Source organism: Diceros bicornis, chromosome 26, assembly GCF_020826845.1.
Source record: "Diceros bicornis minor isolate mBicDic1 chromosome 26, mDicBic1.mat.cur, whole genome shotgun sequence".
Taxonomy (NCBI): domain Eukaryota; kingdom Metazoa; phylum Chordata; class Mammalia; order Perissodactyla; family Rhinocerotidae; genus Diceros; species Diceros bicornis.
The window spans coordinates 34,996,776-35,022,630 of NC_080765.1; the positions used below are offsets into that span (position 1 = coordinate 34,996,776).

Here is a 25,855-nt window from a genome sequence, read left to right on the forward strand (position 1 = left end):
TCCATTCTTCAAAGAATCTATTAACCGCGTCCCGAGAATGAGGCACTGGGAAGCAGGGCTGGTTCCTGTTCTCGCTCTGACATTAACAAGCTAGACGACCCCGAAGCAAGGCACAGAAATGTTCCAGGCTCCTCGGCCAAGAGGGAGGTGAGGTGCTCAAAAGGCCACTGGCACAGGACCCCTGGGGTGTCTGCACCCTCTGGCGCCCCCCTTCCAGGCAGCGACGACGCACGAGCCTTTTATCCAAAGGTACTCTTCACTCAAAACTCTCCACATATATCCACACAAAGAAATAGTACTCAGCCATAAAAAGGAATAAAGCACTGACACGCTACAAGATGGATGAACTTTGAAAACACCGTGCTAAGTGAAAGAGGACAGACACAAAAAGCCACATATTATATGGTTCCATTTATATGAAACATCCAGAACAGGCAAATCTACAGAAACAGAAAGTAGATGAGTGGGTGCCTGGGGCTGGGAGAACGGGAGGAATGAGGAGAATGGGAGCGACTGCCAATGAGTATAGGGTTTCCTTTTGGGGTGATGAAAACATTCTGGAATTAGATAGCGGTGATGGTTGCACAACCTTGTGAATATATTAAATACCACTGGACTATACATTTTTAAATGATGAATTATATCTCAATAAAAATAACAAATTAAAAAAAAAAAATATCTCTCTTAAGTCAGTCTATTCTACTGTATAGAAGCCAAAGTCTTGACTCAGGACCCAGGGCCTGCCTGACTTGTAAACGTCCCTTCTCTATAACTTGTCTGACCTCCTCTCCTGTGCGCCTCCCCCTTGCTCCCTCTATTCCAGCCCTGCTGGCCTCCAGGGCTATTCCTTCTACGGGGTGGCACAGTCCTACCTCAGGGCCTTTGCACTGACTCTTCCCTCTCCTTTTACTCAAGTGTCACCTCCTCAGTGAGGCTTTCGATCATCCTATTTAAAACTGGAAGCCCTCCCTGTCACTCTGACCTGAATCTTTTCTTTCTATAGCACTTATGACAGTTCAGCATACTATACGATGTATTTATTAGACCTATTATTCATTGTCTGTCTCTCCCATTAATGAATGAATACTCCATGAGGGTGGGGATTTTTGTCTGCAGTCTTCATTGCTCTATCGTCAGTGCCTAGGGCAGTACCTGGATCATGGCAGATGCTCGGTAAATGTTTGTGGATGGATGGATAGATGGACAGGCGGATGACTAGATGGGTAGGTGGGTGGGTGGGTGGATGGATGGATAGATGGATGGGTGGATGGATAGGTGGACGGGTAGGTGGGTGGGTGGACAGACGGACTGATGGACAGACAAGTGGATGAACAGATGGGTGGGCGGGTGGATGGATGGGTGGGTCGGTGGCTGGGTGGATGCAGGTATGGATGGGTGGGTGGGTGGGTGGACGGATGGAGGGATGGATGGATAGGTGGATGGGTAAATGGATGGGTGGGTGGGTGGATGGACGGGTGGATGGATGGACAGGTAGACGGGTAGCTTAGTGTGGATGAATAATGAATTTGCCCGAGGGCAAGAGAGCATACACTCAGAGGTGTCTCTTCAGCAGTGGGGAAAACGAGGCCTCAGTCATCTCAGCACCAGAACAGACCAGCTCCCTTGGCCCTGCTGACGGGTGGCTGTCGGCAACAAAGAGAGCATTCAGAGAGCAAGCAACATCATATGGCCCCGTCAGATCCACAGCCCTGGCTTCTCCAGGAAGTGAAGGTGATTCATTCTCCATCACTTATTAACTGAACACCTACTGTGTGCTGGGGAGTGAGGCCAGCTTGGTGACTCTAAGACTCACGGTCTAGTGGGAAACAGGTATAACCCAGGTTCTCTCTGGCAGGGGGTGCTGGGGAGTGTGTGGAGGTGAGTGGGGCTGTGGGCGGTGGCGGGCTGGGGTTTGCCATGACCTTGTAATGGGTGAGGGTCAAGGACATAAAAAGTCCTCCGCAAACAATGAGGGACACTAGTCCCACTCTAAGTGCTAACAGTGTCTCCTCTGAGAAATGTAGCAGATAACTGAACCGTCTACTCCAGACCAACCTCTGACATCTTTCTGTGTGGACAGCTGTTCTTCCTGTCTGCCTAGCATCCTTTGCCCCTTTTATGGTAACAACACCCCAATTTTCCTTTGGGGAACGGAACCTCTCTCAATCTCAGTCTACGAGCTTCAGCCACAGATGAACCACCCACACCTCACCCCAAGCTCCAAGAGAAGTTACATGACCCAGACCTGGCCAATCCAAGCCCTGCAGTGATTCAGGGATACGCATGTGGCCAACCACAACCAACGAGACTGAATCCCACAGCTCTGCAAGAACTACTGGGAAAGGGGGGGCTCTCTTCTCCCAGGGGTTACTGAGATGACAGGATGAACTGTAACCGCATCGTGAGCACCCGTCTGACAAAGAAACCACCATGGAGAAAGCAGAGCTGAGAGATAAAGGAGTTATTCCCAACATGATCTTTGGAGCACCCAGATCCAGCCATGCCTGAAACCCCAGCTGTACTTAAAATCAGCACTTTTCTAGACTTTTCCATTTTGAGACTCAAAAATCCCCCTTTCTTTTTTGACTTTAGTAGATCTAAGTTAGGTTTCTGCCACTTGCAAGATAGTTCCTGACACAGTTTATTCAAACTTTTTGCTCATTCATTTACTCAGTCATTCCTCTGCATACACTTACTGAGTGGGCACCATTTGCCAAGTCCCCTATGTTCTAGGGCTACAAGCAAAAAGACAAGGTCCATGGATGATCTGGTCAGCAGAGAACTACACAACAGAAATTACCATATGGAATGATAAACATCCTACTGCAAGGAGATACAAGTAAGTAGGAGGCAAGAAGCTCGCAAATCATCCAAGACAGAAAATGCTAAATACTGATGGCTGCCTGGGGATGCTATTTTAGGAAAGTGCATTAAGTGGACATGATAAATGCCAGACTCCGTATTCTAGAAAAACAGTGCCATCAATCCCACCAAATGGTACCCCCGCTCTTGTCTGACCCCCCAGGCCTCTGTCTTCCATCACACCTACCGGTGGGTAAACACCTCATCACCCTTGAAGGGCAGGAATCTGCCAGTGGAAAGAACATGAAATACCTTCCAAGGGAACTGCAGGCCACATACTTTATCCTAATGTAGTCAGAGGCTTCGGTGTCTCGGCCAGGGCCAAGGTCCCCCACCGACACCCAGCTCATCTGTTTCATGCCAAACAGCTCAACAAACTCCGCCTCTGGAAGCCCATCACCCACCCCGAAACTCAGCGGCAAACTCAGGGTCAGGAAGAGGCTGTCTTGCTCTGAAGCGTCTCTTGGTCTTCTTCACGGAGACTAGGGCAGGAGACGAGAAGTGAAGGGTCAGCACATTCGGGTGACAAGCTGGGAGCTGCAGGTTTGGTCGGAGGACCCAAGGGGCACAGCAACTGGTTATGGGAAAAGAGCCCCACATCCTAAGTGGGATACGGCCGACGGGCTAAACCCTGTCACCTGCCCCGGTGGCTGCAGATCGTTTCCTACTAAAAAAATGCCATTCAAAATGCCTCGGATTTCTGTACAATTTGCCATCACTTGTGTAAAAGTAAATAAAAGAGATATAGAAGTTTAATTATATGTGTTACCTATAGTCACTGTTATGCTGGTATACATAGACTCTCTCTGGAAACACACCTAAGAAACTGGTGTGGGGAGGAGAGCTAGGTGCCTGGGGTCCGAGGGGGAACACAGCTGTGCCTCTCACTGCAGACCAGTGGTTCTCAACTAGGGGACATATGGCACTGTCTGGAAATATTTCTGATTGTCACATGTAGGGAGGTGGGGGGAGAGGTACCACTTGGCATGTAGTGGGTGGAGGCCAGGGATGCTCCTAAACAGCCTACAATGCACAGCTCAGCCCCCCAATAAAGAAACAAAGAGGGGCCGGCCCCATGGCCAGATGATTCAAGTTCCGCATGCTCTGCTTTGGCAGCCCAAGTTCATGGGTTCAGACCCTGCGCATGGACCTACTCCACTCATCAGCCTGCGCGTGGACCTACTCCACTCATCAGCCTGCGCGTGGACCTACTCCACTCACCAGCCTGCGCGTGGACCTACTCCACTCACCAGCCTGCGCGTGGACCTACTCCACTCATCAGCCTGCGCGTGGACCTACTCCACTCACCAGCCTGCGCGTGGACCTACTCCACTCATCAGCCATGCTGCGGTGGTGGCCCACGTACAAAGTAGAGGAAGACTGGCACAGACGTTAGCTCAGGGCCAATATTCCTCAAGCAAAAAAAAAAAAAAAAAGAGGACTGGCAATGGATGTTAGCTCAGGGCGAATCTTCCTCACCAAAAAAAAAAAAAGAAGAAGAAACAAAGAAACAAAGAATTATCGGGTCCCCAACGTCAGGAGTGCTGAGGCTGAAAGGTCCTGTTGCAGGCCTTTGGTGGCTTTAACTATTTTTACCATGGGAATGCATTACTTCCTACTTTTAAAATAAAATGGATCACATGTACAAAAGAGATTTTAACAGTTATAAACATGCAGAGACAATTTAACATTTTAAAGAATAATAATAAATGAACAGCCTATATAACCACCATCCAGTCTTAGATTACTTTTCTTACAAAAAACCGAAAGAGTCGTCAAAGACCTGGGGAAAGTCGGCAAGGATGGAGTGTGAAAAGAATGAGACAGCAGAACCTTCCAGCCCGGAACGCTGGTGCGTTCGAGCCGGAAGGGATCTTAGGGAACATGGAGTCCCCGAACAGTGAAGAAATGTCACTTCTGTGCCAACTCCCGTCAAGTGACAGTGGTCACCTGGAGGGCTGTTTTGAACATAACTCACTGGGAGAGAACATCATGACTGGTGGATGGCTGGTGTGGCCATGGGAGCTGGGGGAGGGCAGGGGCTCGTATGTGACACCCCTGCGGCCGAACACCTTCATGTCTCATCTGCGGAAACCCAGAGGCAGGGAGGCGGAACGCCCGGCTTCAGGTCACCCTGAGCTGGCAGCAGAATTCAGCAGGTGCCCTGACTCTCAGAAGAACATTCCATTCCTCTAAGCCAGAGGTCAGCACACTGTGACCCACGGTCCACACCTGTTTATGCCTAGCCCATGAGCTTAGAATGGATTTTACATTTTTAAATGATTGAAAAAAGGGCAAAATAATATTTTATGACCACGTAGATTACGTGAAATTCAAATTTCAGTGTCTAGAAATAAATTTTTACAGGACCACAGCCACACCCATTCATTTATGTATTATCTATGGCTACCAGCACAGGTGAGCAGTTACGACAGAAGCCATATGGCTCAGAACACTTACAAGATTTCCTAGTTGGTCCTTTACAGAAAAAGTTTGTTTACTCCTACTTTTTGCCAGTGTTTCTCAAACTTCAATGTGCATACGAACCACCTGGGGGGCGACTGCTAAAATTCAGATTCTCTTTCAGCTAGTCTGGGGTGGGGCCTGAGAGTCTGCATTTCTAACAAGCAACCAGGCGATGCCGATGCCAATGGTCCATGGGCCACACGCTGAGTAGTGAGGACTTACTCCAATGGTTCCCAAAGTGTGGACCCGGAACCAACCGCTGCAGCAGCACCCGGGAACGTGTCTGAAATCCAAATACCCAGGCTCCAGCCGGACCTACTGGATCTGAACCTCTGGTGGGGCCCAGTGAGCTGAGTTTAACAAGCCCTCCAGGTGATTCTGATGTGCACTCAAGTCTGAACATCACTGCTTCCCACCATATTGCCCTGCGTGGAGGTCCAGAGTCGGGGAGACATGAAGCACAGCCTAATAAAATCCAGTGTCAGAATGAACACACTTCGACAAACCCTGAAAAGGCAGGAGTTCCCTTAAACATTCCACCTGCAGCTCTGCTGTGACGAAGGGAATGGTAGCCTAATAGAAAAGTTTCATATTTTGAAAATGTGTGGTTTTCGTTCACAGACACTTTCCATAAGAATATATATTTGCCAACCTAACTAAAAAGTCATAGTCATTATTAGCACAACATTAAAAAAAACAACGACATAGTTAATAAGACAAAAACAGAAAGAAAGAACAAACTCGAGGGCACGGTCTGAAGTCAACCTTAACCATTCTAAACTGTCAACTGTGCATAAAGGGTTTCTTTTTTTTTTTTTTTTTTTTTTGTGTGTGTGTGAGGAGATCAGCCCTGAGCTAACATCCGCCAATCCTCCTCTTTTTTTGCTGAGGAAGACGGCCCTGGGCTAACATCGGTGCCCATCTTCCTCCACTTTATATGGGACGCCGCCACAGCATGGCTTACCAAGCAGTGCGTCGGTGCTCGCCGGGGATCCGAACCAGCGAACCCCGGGCCGCCGCAGCGGAGCGCGCGCACTTAACAGCTTGCGCCACCGGGCCGGCCCCTCTTTTTTTTTTTTCTAATAATTTTATTTATTTTCCCCCAAAGCCCCAGTAGATAGTTGTATGTCATAGCTGCACACCCCTCCAGCTGCTGCACGTAGGACACCGCCTCAGCATGGCCGGGGAAGCAGTGCGTCGGTGCACGCCCGGGATCCGAACCCGGGCCGCCAGCAGCGGAGCGCGCGCACTCAACTGCCATGCCACCGGGCCGGCCCTGCATAAAGGGTTTCTAAAGTCCACCTCGATATGGTCTTCTGGTTTGGGACCACCTTTGTAAAACAGTAACTTCCACTGTGGTCTTTGAACATTTCCAAGTTGGCCAACCAGGGCAGACCCACTAATGTACCCCAAGACATGTGCACTGGAACATTCAGTGCAGCGTGGATCCTAATAGCAAAGAACAGGGCCCATCCTAAAAAGCCAGCAGTGGGAGATCAGTTGTCCACTCGGCACCTCCACACTCCAGACAAGCACCCTTCGTTAAAACACACGAAGCAGATCTGAATGAATGAACTGAGAGGTTACATTATTAAGTAAAAAAAAAAAAAAAAACCAGCCTCAAACACTATAGTATGACTCCATTTGAATATTTTAAAATATTTTCAGAAATATCTATATGCATAAACATTTTTTTTTCTGAAAAGCTACAGAAAACTGTCACTTTGGAGGAGAGAGACAGATGGAAAGGAGGAAAATCCACTTTTTGTTTTATACCTTTCTGTATGGTTTGAATTTTTTTTTTTTTTTTTACAATGAACGACAAGTATTAGTTGAGCACCTACTGTGTACTGTTTTAGGCACTGAGGATACAGCAGTGGACAGAAAAGAAAAAATCTCTGCCTTTCTGAGGCTGACCTTCTAGTGGAGAGAGACAGACAGGCAGTAAATGAAATAAGTAAATTTCGAGTGTGTGTGGCACTGCTACTCCAAGCGTGGTCCACGCCAACCCAGGTGATGACCAGCTGGCAACAGATAAGGAGCTGACACCACAATGGGGTTCAACGATGGCCCCACGCACGCAGTTTAGTTCAGCCGACTTTTTTTTCTGAGCGCGACTTTCTCAACGAAGGACGCAGAGACGGTTGACATTCGGAGCAAACTCATCAAAACTCATCATCTCACAGTAAACCTGGAATAAACGGAGGCTGGCAGCCACTCAGTGCCGTGAACACAATAAAGGAGGGAGGGGTGGCAATTTTTAAAAAGAGTGGTCGGAGAGGGCCCTGCTGCAACAGTGACCTCTTAAAAACATGTAGGTATGAAAACAGAGCGTAAAGCGTAGAGCGGTGTGGGCCGGGATCCGTCTGGCTTCACTCACCAGGAAAGGCGTGCAGACCCAGGTGAAGGTCCCCACGGCCGCCAGGTAGGCGGACTTCTTCAGCACTCTCAGCTCCTCCTGCCTGACGGCCAGCACCTTGTCTGTGAAGGCCAGCTCCCAGGCATACAGCTTCAGCACTTTGATCCCGTTGAGGATTTCATTCATCAGCTTAATCCGATTATCCTTGCTCTTCATGTGGGCCACCTGCGAAGAGAAGAGGAATCAGCACGCGCCAGGGGCTGGCCGTTCCCTTCCGGCCCTGGCAGCAGAGCATCACTCAACTGCCCACCCATTAAACAGCCCCTGCAACCCCATGAACCCTACTCTCAACCCTGAGAGCACTCCAAAGGGCCCTCCTATCAAGGAAAAAAAATCCTATTAAATTTAGAATCAAGGCAAGAAAAACCTTTTTTTTAATTTTTTTTTTTTAATTTTTTTCCCCCAAAGCCCCAGTAGATAGTTGTATGTCATAGCTGCACAGCCTTCTAATTGCTGTATGTGGGACGCGGCCTCAGCATGGCCAGAGAAGCGGTGCGTCGGTGCGCACCCGGGATCCAAACCCGGGCCGCCAGCAGCAGAGAGCACGCACTTAACCACTAAGCCACGGGGCAGCCCCAAGGCAAGAAAAACCTTTCAGGCATCCAGAAAAGAAGGGGTATGGACCCTACTGTGCTGATCCAAACATAAGAGAGATGATGTTCGGGTTTTCTCTGCGTTTTCTTATTTTCTTCATTGATTTTCAGCCGGTATGTGGTTGTTAAAATACTGGAAGGTTTCTGCACCAGCCGGCACTGGTTCCCACCACTGGGTGCCCATGCCACACAGTCGTTAAACATTGTCAATACCTTCCGGCATTTTCCACAGGCCAAGCACTTTTCTAAGCATTTTACTTGCATTTAGTCATTTATTGTTCACGAGAACCCTATCATTAAGTGCTGTGGTCATTCCTGGGTCACAGATGAGGACACTCTAAGCAACACAGGTGGAAGCCAGAGACCGACGCTGTTTCAGAGGCAGGCTGCTTACGGACACCTACACATCAAGAGGATGAAAGGTGATGGCCCCAAGCCCCCTTCCTTCCCTGTCCTCCTCTCACCCCAACAGGCCCCCATCCTGGATCTCATCTCTCCTCCGGCATCCTCCACGCTGCCAAGCGCTCTCATTTGAAACTCCACAGGCTCCTCATAAACAGCCATCAACAAGAGAGCAGAGAAATAAACGCTGGCCCATCTCTGTTATGGACCATTAGGCATCAGTTCAAGAGAATGAAGTCAGACTATACGGCACACCACAGAAAGACCCCCTAGGCATGATGTCAGATGATAACATCACGCTGCCAACAGGCCCATTTGAATAAAAATATATATGGTGATAATACCACAAAAACATACATATACTCACCAAACCTAAATATACAGTGAATCAGATCTCTATATAAACACATAGAAAGTTCTAGAAGGATTCGCCTCAATGTGTTCACTGTGGTTGAGAGGATAGGGAAGGAGACATCCCCTTTTAATCTACACACTTCTGTATTCTGTATTTGAGCTTTTTTATAATGAGAAGGCATTCACTCTGTTACGTGGGTATTTAAAAACTTAGAAAATACAAGGCACCTCTGAAAATAAAAAGTTTAACACTGCGCCTAGCGTAAGGTAAGAGCTTAAAAGAAAAAAAAATAAGGGCTAATTTTTACTCAGCTCTTGAAAACATACACACATAAATAAATAAATTCCATGGGAAATAAGGAATCTCTCAGAGGCTCACAGCAGTGATTTTAGTAGCTGGCCCACTAGGTCTGACTATTTCAGGAGCTCTCAACCTTGGCCGCCCCTTGTCATCACGTAGGAAGGAAGCTTTGAAACATCTCGGTGCCCAGGCCCCTCCCACACTAAGTGAATCAGAATCCCAGGAACGGGGCCTGGGCGTCAGCATTTGGCAAAGCTCCCCAGATGGTTCCAATAGGTGGGCCAGGCTGGGAAGCCCGTGGTCTGAGCAGAAGGAACTCGGCTGAAATCCAAGTGGAAAGGCCTCAGGCAAGGGCCCAGCTTGCAGCCCTGTGGAGACAACACCCTACCTGGTAGGTCTTGGTCTTCATTGCCATCACAGCATTGATGGGAACCATGAGGATCATCACGGCCACCCCGGCCAGGACAGAAGGGCCCAGGTTCTAGAAGGAAAGAGAACAAAGGCCTCAACACAGGGCTTCCACGGGCCGAGCCACCCCACACCCACTCCGCTGAGCGTGTTCTGGGCAGCTACATGACGTCTACCCAGCCACGGGCTGTTAAGAATTTCCAGATTTATTCCTGAGCACCTCTCGGGGTCCCAGAACTCCTTTAAGAACATCAAGTCCACAATTCCATATTCAAAAACCTTGGAACCAGGTGAGTGTTGCAAACTAGAACTTTAGAATTTCAGAAAGGTAATAAGGTACTGAGCAGAAAATCATGGACACAGCCAGGATGGCTGTCTATCTGGTCTGAAGGCCTGCTTACAACGCTGGCCCTTGGCTGCTGTCTGGGAGCTCGGATTTTGGGAGGGCTCCCACCATTCTCAGAATCGAGAAGAGTGGCTTCCTGTGCCTCAGCTGTTTGTACAAACAATACGGTTTATGCAGAATTTCCTTTCCTTCTGGGAGTCTGGAAGCTTGGTGTGTGCCAGGGAGAGGCTGCCCATTGGACCACCCCCAATAAAAACCCTGGGTGCGGGGTCTCGACAGCGCTTCCCTGGCTGGCAACACTTCACACGTGTTGTCACGTGTTGCTGGGGAATTAAGTGCATTCTGTGAGACTCCACTGGGAAAGGGCTCTTGGGAGCTGGTACCTGGTCTCCCCCAAACTCTGCCCCCTGCACCTTTACTCTTTGCTAATCCTGCTGTGACAAATTACAGCCATGAGTACTCCTAGCGAATCCTGAACCTGGCGTGGTCCTGGGGACCCCTGAACGGGTGTATATGCCGTATACTGTGTTATACCCCCAGCGGGGCCTGGCACAGCACTCCAGGATCAAATGCTCTGATTTTTCAGCAGCAAAATAGAAATATTCACACTGAGGGAGAATCAAGATTCTAAGTTTCGCATCAGTTCAGGTCAGGTTTTACCATCAAACACATTAAGAAAAACTGTTGCTTTTCAGAGCTTTTTGCTTTGGGGATTTGTAGATAAGAGGCTGTAGGCTGGTTCTATTATCCTATTTGCAGATAAGGAAACTACAGCTCCGAGAGGTGAAGTGGCCGAGACAAGATAGGGATCTACACCTTTCAATTTCCAAGTTATACTAAGAGAGAAGTCGGCCCCTGCACCTTTACTTAGCTGAAACATACACATGGAACTATAGGGTAACATGATGTTTTCCCCTTAGGCATTCAGAAAAAAAGCAGTCAGTCCCTTCCACATCACCCTCGAAGGCTCCCGTTCTAGTTCCAGAAAAATGCTGCTGATGCACCAAATGGTCCAATTTATAGATGAGGAAGCGAGGCTTAGAGAGGTTAAGTAACAAGGTCACAGGGCTGGTAATGGAAGAGGCAAGAGTTGAACCCGGCTAGTCTGGTTCCAGAGCCCGCCCCGTCACCCACTATCCTGTGTACCACGTTTTTGATGCTGGACTAGAGAAATCCTGTTTTGGGTCTAAACCAGCGGTTCCCAACCAGAGAGGAATTTCCCCCTGGGGACATCTGGCAATGTCCAGAGACATTTAGGTTGTCACAACTGGGGGCGGGGTCAGGGAGGTGTTATGCTACGGGCATCTGGTGAGCAGAGGCCGGGGATGCTGCTGAATATCCTACAATGCAGGGACAGCCCCCACAACAACGAATGATCCACCCCAAATCTCAATAGAGCCGAAGTTGAGCCACGCTCATTTAAAACAAAGCATTTGCTTAATGGTTCAGAAACCAATCCTGAAGGCAATTCTAAAAGAAGCGTTCCAAAAATATTTTACCCACAGCAGCACTTTCTGGGGACATGGATATCCCAAGATGTCTGCCTGAACAGACACTTATTTTGATATTTGAATTCTCAGGGTTTTTTTCTAAGTTTCATTATTGGGAACGCTTTATAATCATTCACCTTCTGCTCTGCAAATCCGCAAGATATGCAAACTACAGTCAAGTCAACAGATAATTTGTTGTGCACCTATTATGCATCAGCCCTGCTGGGATGGCACCCACAGGGGAAGGTGACAAGATGCTGAGAGTCCACGAATTGCTAACACGCTACAAGTGAGGAGGGAGTGGCACACTGAGTGTGCAAAAACTATTCTAGAAGATAAAGTCAGAGGCGTTTTTACACTAAAGTTATTGGGATTCAAAAAAGGAGGAAGTCTATCTAATGGGGGGGGGGATCAGTGGGAGTGTCATTTGTCACAGCCTTGAAGAATGGGTGGGGTTTTCATCAGCAGGGAGGAGGGAAGGAAGGGAATTTCTGGTGGGAGGAAAAGCACACGCAAAGGCTCAAGAGGTGGGAAAGAATAAGGCATGTGTTAGGTGATGAGCATCTCTGCTCATCATCTTTTTATTTTGGGAACTGCCCTTGCCCACGTGGAGAGGCTGTCAATCACACCACCTCTTCCCCAGTGGGAGAGGGCATGTGACCCAGGCTGGCCAATCAGAGCACTCTGCCTCCTGCTTCACAGTGATTGGTTCAGGGATGTGATCAGGACTGTGTCAGGCCAATGAGAATGCTCCCTGGGACTGTGGCTGAGGCAAAGAGGAACGCAGTATATCCTCTTTTCTCCGGCAACATGATCCATAAAGATGATATAAACCCAAAGCTATGAAAGCCATTTGGGGAAGTCCCATTGAGAATGAAGTCAACTCAGAGGAAAACAGGGCCAAGAAACGATGAAACAGAATGAGCCTGAGGCCTTACAACCGTGCTTGAACTCCTGGATGCATCCAAGCCTGAAGCTTGATCCTTGGATCTTTCCATTACATGCACCCACAAAATTCCCTTTATTTGCTTAGACTATTTTAAGATGGATTTCTATCCCTGGCAACCAAAAGAACCTTGACCAACGTAATTAGGGACTAGTGAATAAATGAGTTTGGTTAGCATTTGGAAGGATACAGTGGGAGAAATATAGTGTATATGTTGTACGGTTGTTAATTACATTCAGTATCAAGAAAAAACAAATGTAAACAAATTCCCTGTCACCATAGAGAATAACTGAGAAAAGGAATAAAGCATCCAGGAAATGGCTAACAGACCGAAAAGTAAAATGCAAATAACAGCAAGAAATACCAGTGAGCTAGTTGTTCTTATCAGCAACACCCACTCCCTGACCCCACTGCCCCCACATGGAGGCCCCTCCCTGAGCACAGCGGGGACCGACATCAAACACGCACCAGCCACAGGAAGTAGAGAGCAAGGATGACTTGCAGAGGGGCCGACCAGACCATGTTAAGGTACGTGGCCAGGTCCATGAACCTCTGTGCGTCCACAGACATGAGGTTGACGATCTCCCCGACGGTGGAGGATCTCCTGGCTGAATTGGTGATCACCAGGGCCTGCGGGACGAAGGAGAGGGAAAGAGGGTGAGTGGGTGGTGAAGAGCCCTGGGCTCTCTCTCCCTCCAGGCCCGTGTGGAGGAAGATACTGCTCAAGAGCGAAAAGGCCACCGATCTTCTCTCCTCCCCTGCCGGCTTATCTGACTCCCCAGCTTGTCTGTCTCATCACAAAGGCCCCCTCTTATCGACAGCACCCACTGCCTGCCCATCTGGAGCTCTTCAATACGGGAGGGACCTCAGAGGTCACCCAGACCGGGGCTCCGCACACTTATGTGCACACGCATCTCTTGGGGAGCTTGTCACAATGCAGTTTCTGATTCAGCAGGTCTGAGGCAGAGCCTGGGCTTCTGCATTTCTAACAAGCTCCCACGTGATGTGACGTGCTGGTCCCCAGACCACGATGAAGGACCGAGGTCTGGGCGAGGGTTTCTCAACCTTGGCATTACTACATTTGAGGCTGGATAATTCTCTGTGGGGCGTCCTGTGCACTGCAGGAGGTTTAGCAGCATCCCTGGCCTCTACCCACTAGATGCCCCTATATTCCCACTTATGACAACACAAATGTCTCCAGACACGGCCCAACATCCCCTGGAGGGACGCATCCACCCTGGTTCTGAAACATGGTTTCACACCCTTACCTGGGCAGTTTTAGATGCCCGGGTCCCACCCTCAGGGATCCTGGTTTCCTTGGGCTGGGGTGTGGCCCCGGCTCTCCTGTGAGTCTCACTTGCAGACAGGGCTGAGAAGCAATAAAATCTTTCCCGGCTATCTGCTAGACAGTCTCCTCCCAACCCACAGGGCCCAAGCAGCGTCCCTGGCCCAGAGGCTAAGAAACAAAGGGACCGAGGAGGTAATCCAGTTCCTTTAAAGCTGGATGAGCATAAACGCCCGCTACGTATGTACTCTATCACCCAGGGAGCGCGCCATCTGCTCGGTCCAAATGGAGAGTGAGAGCAAGCTTGAACACTGAATATTAACAGCAGAGCGAGGACTGGAACCTGGATTTCCCCAAATCAAGGACCACCAATCCACCTAAGAAACTCAGTTATCCACGGCTGCCACGGGGGCTCCAGACAGCCGACACACCCACCCTTGAAGCCAGAAAAAGGTCTATGCCCGAGGGTCAATCCTTGCCACCCTCGGTCATTCGGGCCACCTCATCTGACTGCTCCAGAAGCTGGGCGTGACATCCCCGCACTGGTCTGGGAGTGACCGAGTCCCCCAGGTCCCGAGGCTGCGGCAGACGCCAAAGTCGTGACCATGACGCGGGCCCACCTTCCGATAGACGGCCCCGACGACGGCCGTCTTGACCCGCATGCCGCTGACGAAGCAGATGTGGAAGTACTGGTGGAGCACCAGGGTCTGCAGGCAGGAGCTGAGGAACAGGAGCGCCGTGAAGAAGTAGCCCTGCCAGTCCGGGGCCTTCTTGTCATTCACGAAGTTGATGAGCAACCTGTGAAGGGGCAGGGGGAGAGCCGGAGCGATGTGACCGTGACACATACGTGCAGGGCCAGTCCTTCGGTTTCGGGGTTTCAACTCTCTCCCGAGCCAGGCGGGGCGGGCGCTGGCACTTCATGGAGATCCAAGCCCACCACGGTGCCCTGACTGTGCCGGCTGCCCAGAGCACGCGGGACAGCCTCTGCCTTAGGCCTCTCGCACTGCCCGCTCTGTCTCATCACCTGCGGGTCACCCGAGGTGACAAAATAGGAACATAAGGGACAGAGGGAGGGAGTGCAAGAGAACAAATGTGTGGCCCCAGAGAGAGAAAGAGAGCGAGGAAAAACAGAGAGGAGAGAGGTGACCTCCTTTCTGACTTTCTGGTTCCAGGCTGCAACTTTCATGCCACCCGGCATGTTTTCTGGCTCTCACTTTCCCAAGATAATCCTCTGTCTTCCCCCTTTTGGCTTCAGAGGAGCCTAGTAGGTGTTTGTCACTTGCAACCAAAGTGGCCTTAACTAAGATGCTACGAAAGCAAAGCACAAAGCAAAGCAGGCAGAGCGGGAGACCCGGCTGTGAGCCCCCAGAGCACGCCACATGACCCGAAGGTTAGGAGTATCACAGTGAAAGGTAAACCAAGGACACACAGAGGGGCCCAGCTGGGCAGGACGAGGTCTTACTTCAGGATCTCCGGGCCAGCAAACAACAACAGGTCGTGGAGGGCCTTGAATAAGAAGCTCATGAGGAAGTAGGGCCCGAAGGTCTTGTAGAGCACCTTAAACAGCGACGGGTTCCGCTCCTTCTGGGGGGACTTGACAATCAAGGCCTCGGCCTCCTCATTCACATCCACCTTGGAGCCCCCTTTCGGCTTGGCGGGATCCTTGGAGGAGTACACGATCTTCACCGGCCGCCTAGAACACAGGAGTGGGGAGCAGCTGCAGGGTCTGCCAGAGGCTCGGCCCACCGGCTGCAGGAGAGGCCAGAGAACCCCACCCCTCCAAGGAGGCCCGGCCAGAGAAAACCAGGCACCGCAGAGAGGCAGCTTAGCACGCTGGTTATGAACACGGACTCAAGATCCTGGCCTGGCCACTGGCCAGCTATGTGACTTTAGGCAAGTTCCTTGACCTCTCCAGGCCTTAGTTTCCTCATCTGTAAAATGGGGATAAAAACAGAACCAGCCTCTTGAGGCTTCTGTGAAAATAAATGAGTTAATGTAGGTGAAGGGTGTAGAAGAGTGCCAGCCCCAAACGGATCTACAGAGTCGACCCAATCTCTATGAATCCCAGCTGGCTTCTTTGTAGAAACTGACAAGATAATTCTAAAATTTGTATGGAAACTCAAGGGATCCAGAATAGTCAAAATAATCCTGAAAAAGAAAAACATCAGAGGATTCATACTTCGAGATTTCAAAACTCACTTTAAAACAATCATAATCAAGATAGGCATATACAGATCATGGAACAAAATTAAGAATCCAGAAATGAGCCCAAATGATTTTTGACAAGGGTGTCAAGACCATTCAATGGGAAAACAACAGTCTTTTCAATCAATGGTGCCAGGAAACTAAATAGCTACATGCAAAGAATGAAGCTGACACTTATTTCACACCAGATACAAAAATTAACTCAACATGGATCAAAGACCTAAACATAGAGCTAAAACTATAAAACTCTTAGATAGGAACACAGGAGCAAATCTTCACGACCTCGGATTTGGCAATGGATACTTAAATATGACACCAACAGCAACAGCAACAGCAACAAAAGAAAAAATAAACTAGATTTCATCAAAATCAAAAACTTTTACGCTTCAAAAGACACCATCAAGGAAGTGAAAAGACAACTCAAAAGAATGGGAGAAAATATTTGCAAATCAACAATCTGATAAGGGACTGGTAACTAGAGCATATAGGGAACTCTTACAACTCACTAAGAAAAAGACAACCCAATATCCAAAGGGGCAAAGAAGACATGTAAATGGCCAATAAACACATGAAATGTTGTTTAACAGCATGACTCATCAGGAAATGCAAACCCAAACCACCGTAAGACACCACTCCACACCCACTAGGATGGCTACAATCAAAAAGCCAGATAATAACAAGTGTTTGCGAGGATGTCAAGAAATCGGAACTCGCATACATGTCCCTGTGGAGTCCCCTCTCACTCGGAATAGATTATTGCAGAAATGATGGAATGACTGTCACTTCCAAGATTAGGTCATAGAAAACACTGTGACTTTCGTCTTGCCCTCTCTTGGATCATTCACTCTGGCCCAAGCCAGCTGCCATGTTGTGAGGAAACTCAATGAGCCCTCCAGAGACGCCCGCAGGGTGAGACCTTGCCAGTAGCCAGCACTAACTTGCCAACCATGTGCAACCTGGAAGCAGAGCCTGTACCCTAACCGAGCCTTCAGATGACAGCAGCCCCAGCCAACATCTTGACTGCAATCTCATGAGACACTCTGAGCCAGAATCACCCAGCCAAGCCACTCCCAGATCCCTGACCCAGAGACAGTGTGTGAGATAGTAAATGTTCATTGTTGTTTTAAGCTGCTAGGTTTGAGGGTAATTTGTCATGCAGCAACAGATACACCCCCCAGCTCAATCAAATACAGTCAGAGCAACATCCTCATTACAGCCAAATGCAGGCTCCACCACTGAAATACACACCCAAGCTTTATCCCCACCCAACCCTAACATTTACAACTCACAGAATTCTTCCACGGCAAGAGTTCACTGAAGAGCATTCGATTTCAGGGGACTCTCGCTTGTCACATGAATGCCACATCTGACCATAAGGACCACCGGAAACTCCCTCCTGGAGACGACAGCCTTCCAACCCGCCTTGGCTCTCTCCTCTGTGGCCACTGCCAACTGTGGGCACTGGTCTAGGTTCCGTCAAGTCCTTATCCTTCCCGTCTGTGCTCCCCATCCCAGGAAAGGACCAGAAGCATGGGAATCATCCTTATCTCCTCCCTCATGCTCTCCAGGTCCAATCGGGCGTGTGTCCTGTCTGTTCTACTCCTAAGATGCATGGAGCCATTCAACTACTCTTCCCATCTCCAAAGACTCCAACCCATGCAAGCGACCACTGCAGGGCTTCCTCACCGCTCCCCCATCTCCTTCCACCCTTGTTCCCTGACAACCAATTCCCTGGGCAGCAGCCAGTGGGATCTTTCTAAAAACGTATCTACCTCCTACTTCAACTCCACTGCTGGCTTCTCACCACATCCAGAATAAAATCTAAATTGTGTGAAGTTGTATAATTTCCTATTGCTGCTATAACAAATCACCACTCACTCAGTGGGTTAAAACAAAACAAATTTATTGCCTCATAGTTCTGGAGGTCAGAAATCTCAAGTGGGCCCAGAGAGCTGCCTCCCTTCTAGAGGCTCTGGGGGAGAACCTGTTTCTTGCCTTTTCCAGCTTCTAGAAGCTGCCTAGAATCTAAGCTCATGGCCCCTTCCTCCATCTTCAAAGCCAGTAGCATAGCATCTTTTCTGACCTCCCGTCTCTCTCTTCTTACAAGGACCCTGGTGATTACATCAGGCCCACCCAAGTAACCCGGAATAGTCTCCCTATCTCAAAATCCTTAACCACATCTGCAAAGTCTTTCTGCCACGTAAGCTAACATATTCACAGGTTCTGGAGATTAGGATGTGGACATCTGGCGGGGGGGGCATTATTCTCCTGACCACAGAGAATTATTTCTCTTTTCATGTTGTCAATGTCACCACGTAAGGTCTTTCCCTTTCTTTTCTGACTTCTCCTGAAGCTGGGTTTCTTTTGGGACACACACGCCTCCTTGGCAAGGACAAGAAGGCCGGGCAGAGGAAGGGAGTGGCCCACCCCTGTTCATTCTCTGCACCACTTCCTAAGCCGGGCCCAGGCCCCAGGCCTGCGTGGGCCGTGGCTGACTCAGGGCTGCTGTCAGTGGCCAGGAGATGGGCTGCCAAAGGGCCAGAGAGAGGGTGTCGGGCAGGCAGAGGGGAGGAGGGCTCAGGCCTGCGTGGGAGAGGTCGAGAACAGTGGAAGAAATCAGCTAAGGCCGAGCGAGCAAACGAGAAACATCCAGTGACCAAGAGGCCCACAAGGGAGGAAGGTGCTCCCGGAGGGGAATGGAAGCGAGCCGGGCATCTGGACGGTTTGGCTGGGAGGGGAAAGGAAAGTTGGAAGGGGAAGGTCTGAGTCAGGAGAAAACTGCCCAGAACAGAGGAACAGAACGCGATGGGGAAGCTGGAGGCTAGGAAGAAACAGGGACTTGCTGACTCGACTGGATTTCCATGTGGGCAACAGTGTCCACAGGTCACTCATCCACTAACGAACCGAACACATGGTCCAGGCCAGGCACTGGGGAGAGCCCCACCATCAGGGAGCCTCCTGAGAGAAACAGGTCAGCAAACACCACTGCATGTGCCTGGGTGAGGGTGCTATCAGGGGGGCTTCCTGGAGGAGGTGACATCGCGGAGAGACCTGCAGGATGAGGGAGCAGGTCCAGCTGGGGAAGCAAAGGATGCTCCAGGCAGAAGGAACAGGATGAGCAAGGCCTGGAGCTCAGGATTTTGAAAAGAGGTAAGGCAGCCCTTCCAAGAACTACAAGAATCTCAAGTTGGGAGAGAGACTAGGAGGGGCTCGAACCAATCAGAGAGCAGTGAGGAGCTACCGGCTGCTTTGTCATTAGTTAAATAAGATCTTTAACATTCCGACAAAGGCCAAATTTCAAATTTAAAAAGGTCTTGGCTGGATGAAAATTCTAAATTTTCTGGATATACTGTTCTGAGCATGGTCTTTGACCCATAACACCCAACACGACAGAGAAGGGCAGATTTGATCTACAATGGCAGAGAAGGGATTTTAGAAACCGAACGCACATTTTCACTCTTCTTGGAGCTCACAATATACGGGACCACAGTTTTGGAGACAACAGATGGGTGTGGCAGCTCCCTCCCCCCCATAAAAGTAGAGCAGGAATTTAAATGTGTTGCACTGACTTTTAAGATCTTCTTCCCTTTTTCGGCTGTTTTTTTGTTTTCTTTTTAGTGCTTTTTGTTCCTCAAACACAGAGGCTCTCAGGAGGGGCTGTTTTGCAAATTTGCATTCTCTGATTGTCGTGACAACTGAGCCAGAGACCAGACCTTCTGTGACTGTGCAGAACAGTCCCAAAGGAAGAAGATCCCACCAGGCGTCCACGTAGGTGAAAAGTCTGCCTAAAACGACCCAAGTCTAGAATCTAACTTCATTTTCAGAGATAAATCCATATACAGTGTGGTGTGCGTTTCTGCATGTTTAAATATACCTTAAATTTTTTCAGGAATGCAAATTAAGGGAAGACTCTATTTTGCTCAGGATTTTGCCAAGTGTTGGTCATTTGTCACTGACGGCAACGACAGTTCTGGTCTCCAGAACCACACAGCCCGGGTCAGTCGGGACGTGCAGCTATTGCAGAGAATTCTTCATTTAAGAACAAGCAGCGAGTCTTCATTCTGTCTTCTAGCGTACGCCTGAGAATTTATACACTGAAATACAGGTCACTTTATTATATAAACCCCTCATCTGTTAGTTTTCCTTTAAAGTCTAGTGAGAGCATTATGTTGACTTTTAAAATTAGATACGTGGGTAGGTTATTTTTTTTTTTTTTAAGATTTTATTTATTGATTTATTTTCCCCCCAAAGCCCCAGTAGATAGTTGTATGTCATAGTTGCACATCCTTCTAGTTGCTGTATGTGGGACACAGCCTCAGCATGGCCGGAGAAGCGGTGCGTCGGTGCGCGCCCGGGATCCGAACCCGGGCCGCCAGCAGCGGAGCGCGCGCACTTAACCGCTAAGCCACGGGGCCGGCCCATGGGTAGGTTATTTTTATTTTTATCTTTCCTTAAAGTACAGTAAAGGAAGTGTTACAAATTCTTTGTATTCAAGAGGACAATGGACCTGAGAGGTTATGACGTGCATTTTTGAGAATGATGTTTTATTTTTTTATTATTTGTTGTTTGCATTCCTTTATGAAATAGACAGTTACGTAAGATGGTCACCCTTTCTTTAAACGCTACTGCTTTTTTTACACATAGCTTTGAGGCGTAACTGATGTGCTATCAACGGCACGTATTTTAAGTTTACGATTTCATGAGTTGTGACATATGTACAGACCTGTGAAACCATCAGTGAAATCACGATAATGAACACATCCATCACCCCACAAGGTCTGTCGTGTCCCTCCGTAATCCCTCCCTCCCACCTCTCTACCTCTCCCGGATCCAGGAAACCACTGATCTGATTTCTGTTGCTACGGATTTGTCTCTATTTTCTAGAACTGTATATAAATGGACTCACCTAGTATGTACACTCGTCTGGCTTTGTTCACTCGGCATAATTATTTTGAGACTTTTCCACGTCATCGAGTGTATCAATAGTTCATTCCTTTGTATTACTTAAAAGTATTCCCTTATGTGGGGACACCATGATTTGCACATTTAGTCACTTGTCAGTGGACGTTTGGGCTGCTTCCAGCTCTGGCCATCTCAGATAAAGCTGCTATGAACATTCCTATACGGGTCCTTTACGAACTATGTCTTCCATTCTCTAGGGTATACGCCCAGGACTAGAATGGCTGGGTGCTATAACAAGCGTTTAAGTTTTTTTTTTTAAACTGCCAAACTTTTCCAGAGCCACTGAACCATTTTGTAGTCACGCCAGCAGGAACCACGGTCCAAAATGGCCCTAACCTATGGGAGGCCATAAGTTGAAGAGAAATGTCCATGCCATTTTGTTAAATTCAATATCACTTGACAAGAACCAACGCAGCACTGGATTTTAAAACCCAAAGGTGGGGGGCGGGGGGCAGCTCAGACCTGACTTGAGAGGAGTCACTCAGAGCTAGAGAGGGTGGGAGGTGGGGGCGTCGAGACCCAAAGCCAAGAACCCAAGGCAGATCCCCTGCCCAGGCCTCCATCACCTGTTCCCCAGAAGGCCCGGGACACCCGGCAGCGCAGAGGTGACGCAGGCTGTGTTCCTGTCTCTAGCTAACTGAGGAGGCCTCGCTGCAAGGGGCCACACCAAGAAATTCCAGCCCAGAACAGGACTCCCCGCTCAGGTCCACAGGGGTCACAGGGGCCAGATCTGGCGTACGCCTCTAGGAACAGAGCAAGTGACCTGCCAGTGTCCCCAAGGCAGCAAACCCGCAGGTTGAGAACCCCTAAAGGCCAAAGTGTTAACAGAGCCAGCGCCCTCCGGGTGGCCCCCATTTGAGGCCAGCAAGCCAGTTCTCCCCGTGTCCTCCCAGGCAAGACGGCAGCCCCAAGCTGGCGCCACGCCCAGGTGAATTAACACAGCTTGTACATCACCTGCCCTGGGTGTACCCAGGACCATGACCCAGGTCCTCAGATGACGCTAATCTCACGAGATCTCAGAAAGCCCTCTGAGTAGAAACAGAGGCTCAGGCACATGAAGGGACTTGAGGCATAGCCCCCGGAGGCCCCACCCTGGTCTCCCTGTGTCCACTCCCGCCCCTGGGATCCACCTGCCCCAGGGCAGCCCAACTGGTTGTTATAAAACAGACCTCAGGACAGGCCACTGCCCTGCATAAAACCCACCTCTGTCTTCTCACACACTTGGGATCAAACCCTAACTCACTACCAGAGACTATGAGACCCTGCAAATACTTCCACTTTGTTTTCTCCCGCTATCCCCCTCACTCACTCCACTCAAGCCACCCTGGCCTCCCTGCTGCTCCATAAGCATACCAATCGCACCTCGACCTCAGGACCTTTGCACTAGCTGTTCCCACTCACCAGAAAGCCCTTCCCCCACACATGCACATGGTTCACTTCCTCATCAACAGAGCCTCTGCTCAAACGTCACTTTCTCAGAGAGGCCATGCCTGACCACCGAGTCTTTATCTGTTTCCTCAGTTCCTCTGGCCTTCATTTCCTCATTTTAATCTCGTCATAACACTTACCGCTCTCCCAAGTTTCTGGTCAGTGTGTTTGACTCTCCACGTCCTGTCTGTCTCCCCCGTGGAGTGTAAGTGCCCCAAACAAGGAGTCTGTCTGTTCCGTTCCCCTCTCTGAACGCCCAGGGCCTACGCAGTGCTGAGCATATCAGCAGCTGTCGACCGTAGCTGCTGAGCGCATCAATTAAGCGCCAGGTCGGTGACAGAGCTTCTTGTTCACACTCGGGTCCTCTCTTCCAAGAGCCTCGCGGCCGGCCTCTCCCACGGCATCTCCAGCAGCCTGCTCACTGCGAAGCCCCGGGACACAACGCTGGCCATCACCCGCCACCCACCGTGGGACGGAGGCCGAGCCACGCAGTCGGCGGGGCTTGGGTAACGAGGAACGGTGAACCCCAAGCTGAAACGCGGCCTGTCATCAAGAAGGATGCGGCCGGCCAGGCTGAAGGACCCAGGGGCCCCATCGCGTCTGCCTCAGAACCTCCCCTGGGTCACGGACGCCGGACTCAGCCAGAGGCGCGTGCACAGAGAACACGGGCCGTCTCCTCGGATGCTCGGCCACAGAGGCTCAAGCCAGTCTGCCTCCCACAAGAAACTCCTCCTGCGTCCACGGCCATCCCGAACGGGCCACCAGCACAGAGTCACAGGCCTTCTGCTGCTATCGCTGCGGTCAGCAGCATGGCTATCCCAAGCTCCCACCCCCTGCCCGGGCCTGACTGAAGACCTGGGCGTTCCTGCAATGGGGTGAGGAAGCGGACCTCAAGTCCAGGGTCTCTCCTGGAAGGCCAGCTGGGCTGTGGGGAATCCAGCACACCAGGCCGGCCCCCTCGCCAGCCGGCTCTAGAAGGTTGAATAACACGCCCAGTTCATGACAAGAACAGCAGTAATAACAGCCACTCCTTGCTCTGCCCCTACAGCCACCATCCGCTGCCCCCAAGTCACTCGTGATTTCTCATCTGGCTCCTCTGGAGGCAGGACGCGTCTTAAGTCAAAGACACGTCCTGGTTTAATTAGCAGCCGTTTTTCTTTCTTCCTGGTACATAAAACAGTGACGCAGCGTACAATTCTCCAGGACGTCTTAGATTTGATGAAATAAGGTACGTGCTGGGGAGGTCCTGGCCTGATTCCCAAAGTAACCACATGACAGAGGTCACCTGGTGGCCCGCAGCTTACACGGGAGGGGTGGCTAAAATCCAGGACACCAGGAGTGGACCTGACGTAAACTACGGACTCAGGGTGATTATGGTGGTCAGTGCAGGTTCATCGGCAGTAACTGGTGTCCCGCTCTGGTGGGGGATGCTGATAGTGGGGGAGGCTGTGCATGGCTGGGGGCAGGAGGCATATGAGAAGTCTCTGTACCTTCTGCTCAATATTGCTATGACCCTAAAACTGCTCTCAAAAAGAAAGTCTATTTAAAAAAAAAAATCCAGTACAGTCAAAATCACCCTTGACTGGGGCCTCTTTGGCTAAACCCCTCACAAAGTGGTTGGCTTGGCGTGTTGAACCAAAACACCTGCAACACCAAGAACACTCAGATGCCGGACGCTCAGAGAAAAGGAGACCCACTCAGGAGGGCAGGGTCGCACACCCCGGGCACACGCTCGCTGAGGGTGGTGGCAAACAGAATCAATCACCCACTCGACGGACATTTTCTCTCTCTTTCCTACCCAAATGGCCCCAGCTACAACTAAGACTCAACCCCATTTTGCAGATAAGCAAACTGAGGCTCGGAGAAGTAAAGCAACTTACTTGCCCAGGACTATGAAGCTAGTGAGAGGTGGCACTGCCAGCATTCCGGCCATGGTGGCAGGATGGAGGTGACCGGCTCGCCCTAGAGCGTGTCTGGCTTCCCCTGCGGCTAGAGGGTCTGCACTTACCTCCTGGCCTTGGCACATTCCTTCTTCCAATTCTTGACCAAAACGGGCACCACTTGCTCTGAGGTGTCCTCCTTGTTCAGGGACCACAGGTCAGTGCTCTCCAGGGGCTGGCGGTAGCCCCGGACCATCAACCTGGGCAAGACACAGCGGGGAGGCGGTGAGAGTCGGGAGGAAGAGGACCATGGCCCTCACCGCACCCACCGGCCACCGCCGGCCGTCCACTGCAACAGGGGCGCCGTGTGACTGGGAAAATCCGAATATGGACGTACATTTGGGCACGTTAACAATTACTGCTAACTCTGTTCGGTCACCCAGGAAACATGCCCTCAGTTTTTAGAGAACATACAGCATATTTAGGAGGGAAATAGGATGGCTCTAATCTACTTAAAAAAAATTTTAAGGCTAATAGGGTTGAAAGCGTCGACAATCATTAAATCTGGGTGATCAACTTATTGAGGTTTATTAGACTAGCCTTTCTGCGCGTTTGAACACTGTCATAACAAAGGGTAAACCTAATATTCTCATGTTATTTTGAAATAATTTCAAACTTACAGAAAAATCACATAAATCATACAAAAAATTCCTGCCCACCCTTCGCCTGGTTCACTATGGTCAACATTCGGCCACATCTGCTCTATCTACGCACACACATGCGAACATTTATTTTTTTCTGAGCGATTCCAGAGCTGGTTGCGGACTCCACACACCTTTATTTACCCTTAATTATTAGCGTGTGTCCCCTAACAAAAAGGACATGCTCTCATATAACCCGAGTCCAGTCACCAAAATCAGAAATATTAGCACGGACGGCATGACCTGCAGCCCATGTTCAAATGACACCAACTGTCCCTGCGAGGTTCTTCGAGAGTACTTTGAAACATAATTAAGCATGAAAAATATTTAATTTAAAAAAAGATGTTTGTAAAAAGTTTATACAGACAAGGAACAATGCTTATGGGGGGAAGGATTCAAATACTCCCCAGTAAGACGCTGACAACGTGCAAGAAAAAAATATACAAAGTAAAGGAGGACGAGAAGGAGCGTATCCAACAGATGACAGTGTTGGCTCTGGTGTTTTTTTGTTGTTGATCTATGTTTATTTCTCTTACCCACTTTTCCTACGGGGCATGGGTATTATCTTTCTAATGGTGAGGAATCTGAAAGGATGCCAATTTAATTACACCTAATGTACAAAATACTCAGATGTGAAGCTCAGCCAAGAGCACGTGGCTTACGACAGCCCCAGGCTGAGCTGGCCACAGACATTCAAGCTGTTTACGGTTCGTGCAACTCGAGTCCGTGAACGTGGGCCACAGGGTCGGTGTCTGTGAGACCCCGTGCCCAGGGCAGGCACACTCAGGACACACCTCTGTCCGACAG

The 25,855-nt window shown here is 49.8% G+C and overlaps 1 protein-coding gene across 1 annotated transcript in view; it reads right to left on the reverse strand.

Annotated features, from left to right (window-relative positions):
- ABCC1 (ATP binding cassette subfamily C member 1) overlaps nt 1-25,855 on the reverse strand; it is a 126,988-nt gene that overhangs the window by 48,835 nt on the left and 52,298 nt on the right. Inside the window, exons 7-12 of the mRNA XM_058569971.1 lie at nt 24,476-24,607; nt 15,335-15,565; nt 14,493-14,670; nt 13,056-13,217; nt 9,786-9,878; nt 7,709-7,912 (exon numbers count right to left, since the gene is read on the reverse strand). Coding sequence (XP_058425954.1) covers nt 7,709-7,912; nt 9,786-9,878; nt 13,056-13,217; nt 14,493-14,670; nt 15,335-15,565; nt 24,476-24,607 — 1,000 coding nt within the window. The remainder of the gene's footprint in view (nt 1-7,708; nt 7,913-9,785; nt 9,879-13,055; nt 13,218-14,492; nt 14,671-15,334; nt 15,566-24,475; nt 24,608-25,855) is intronic.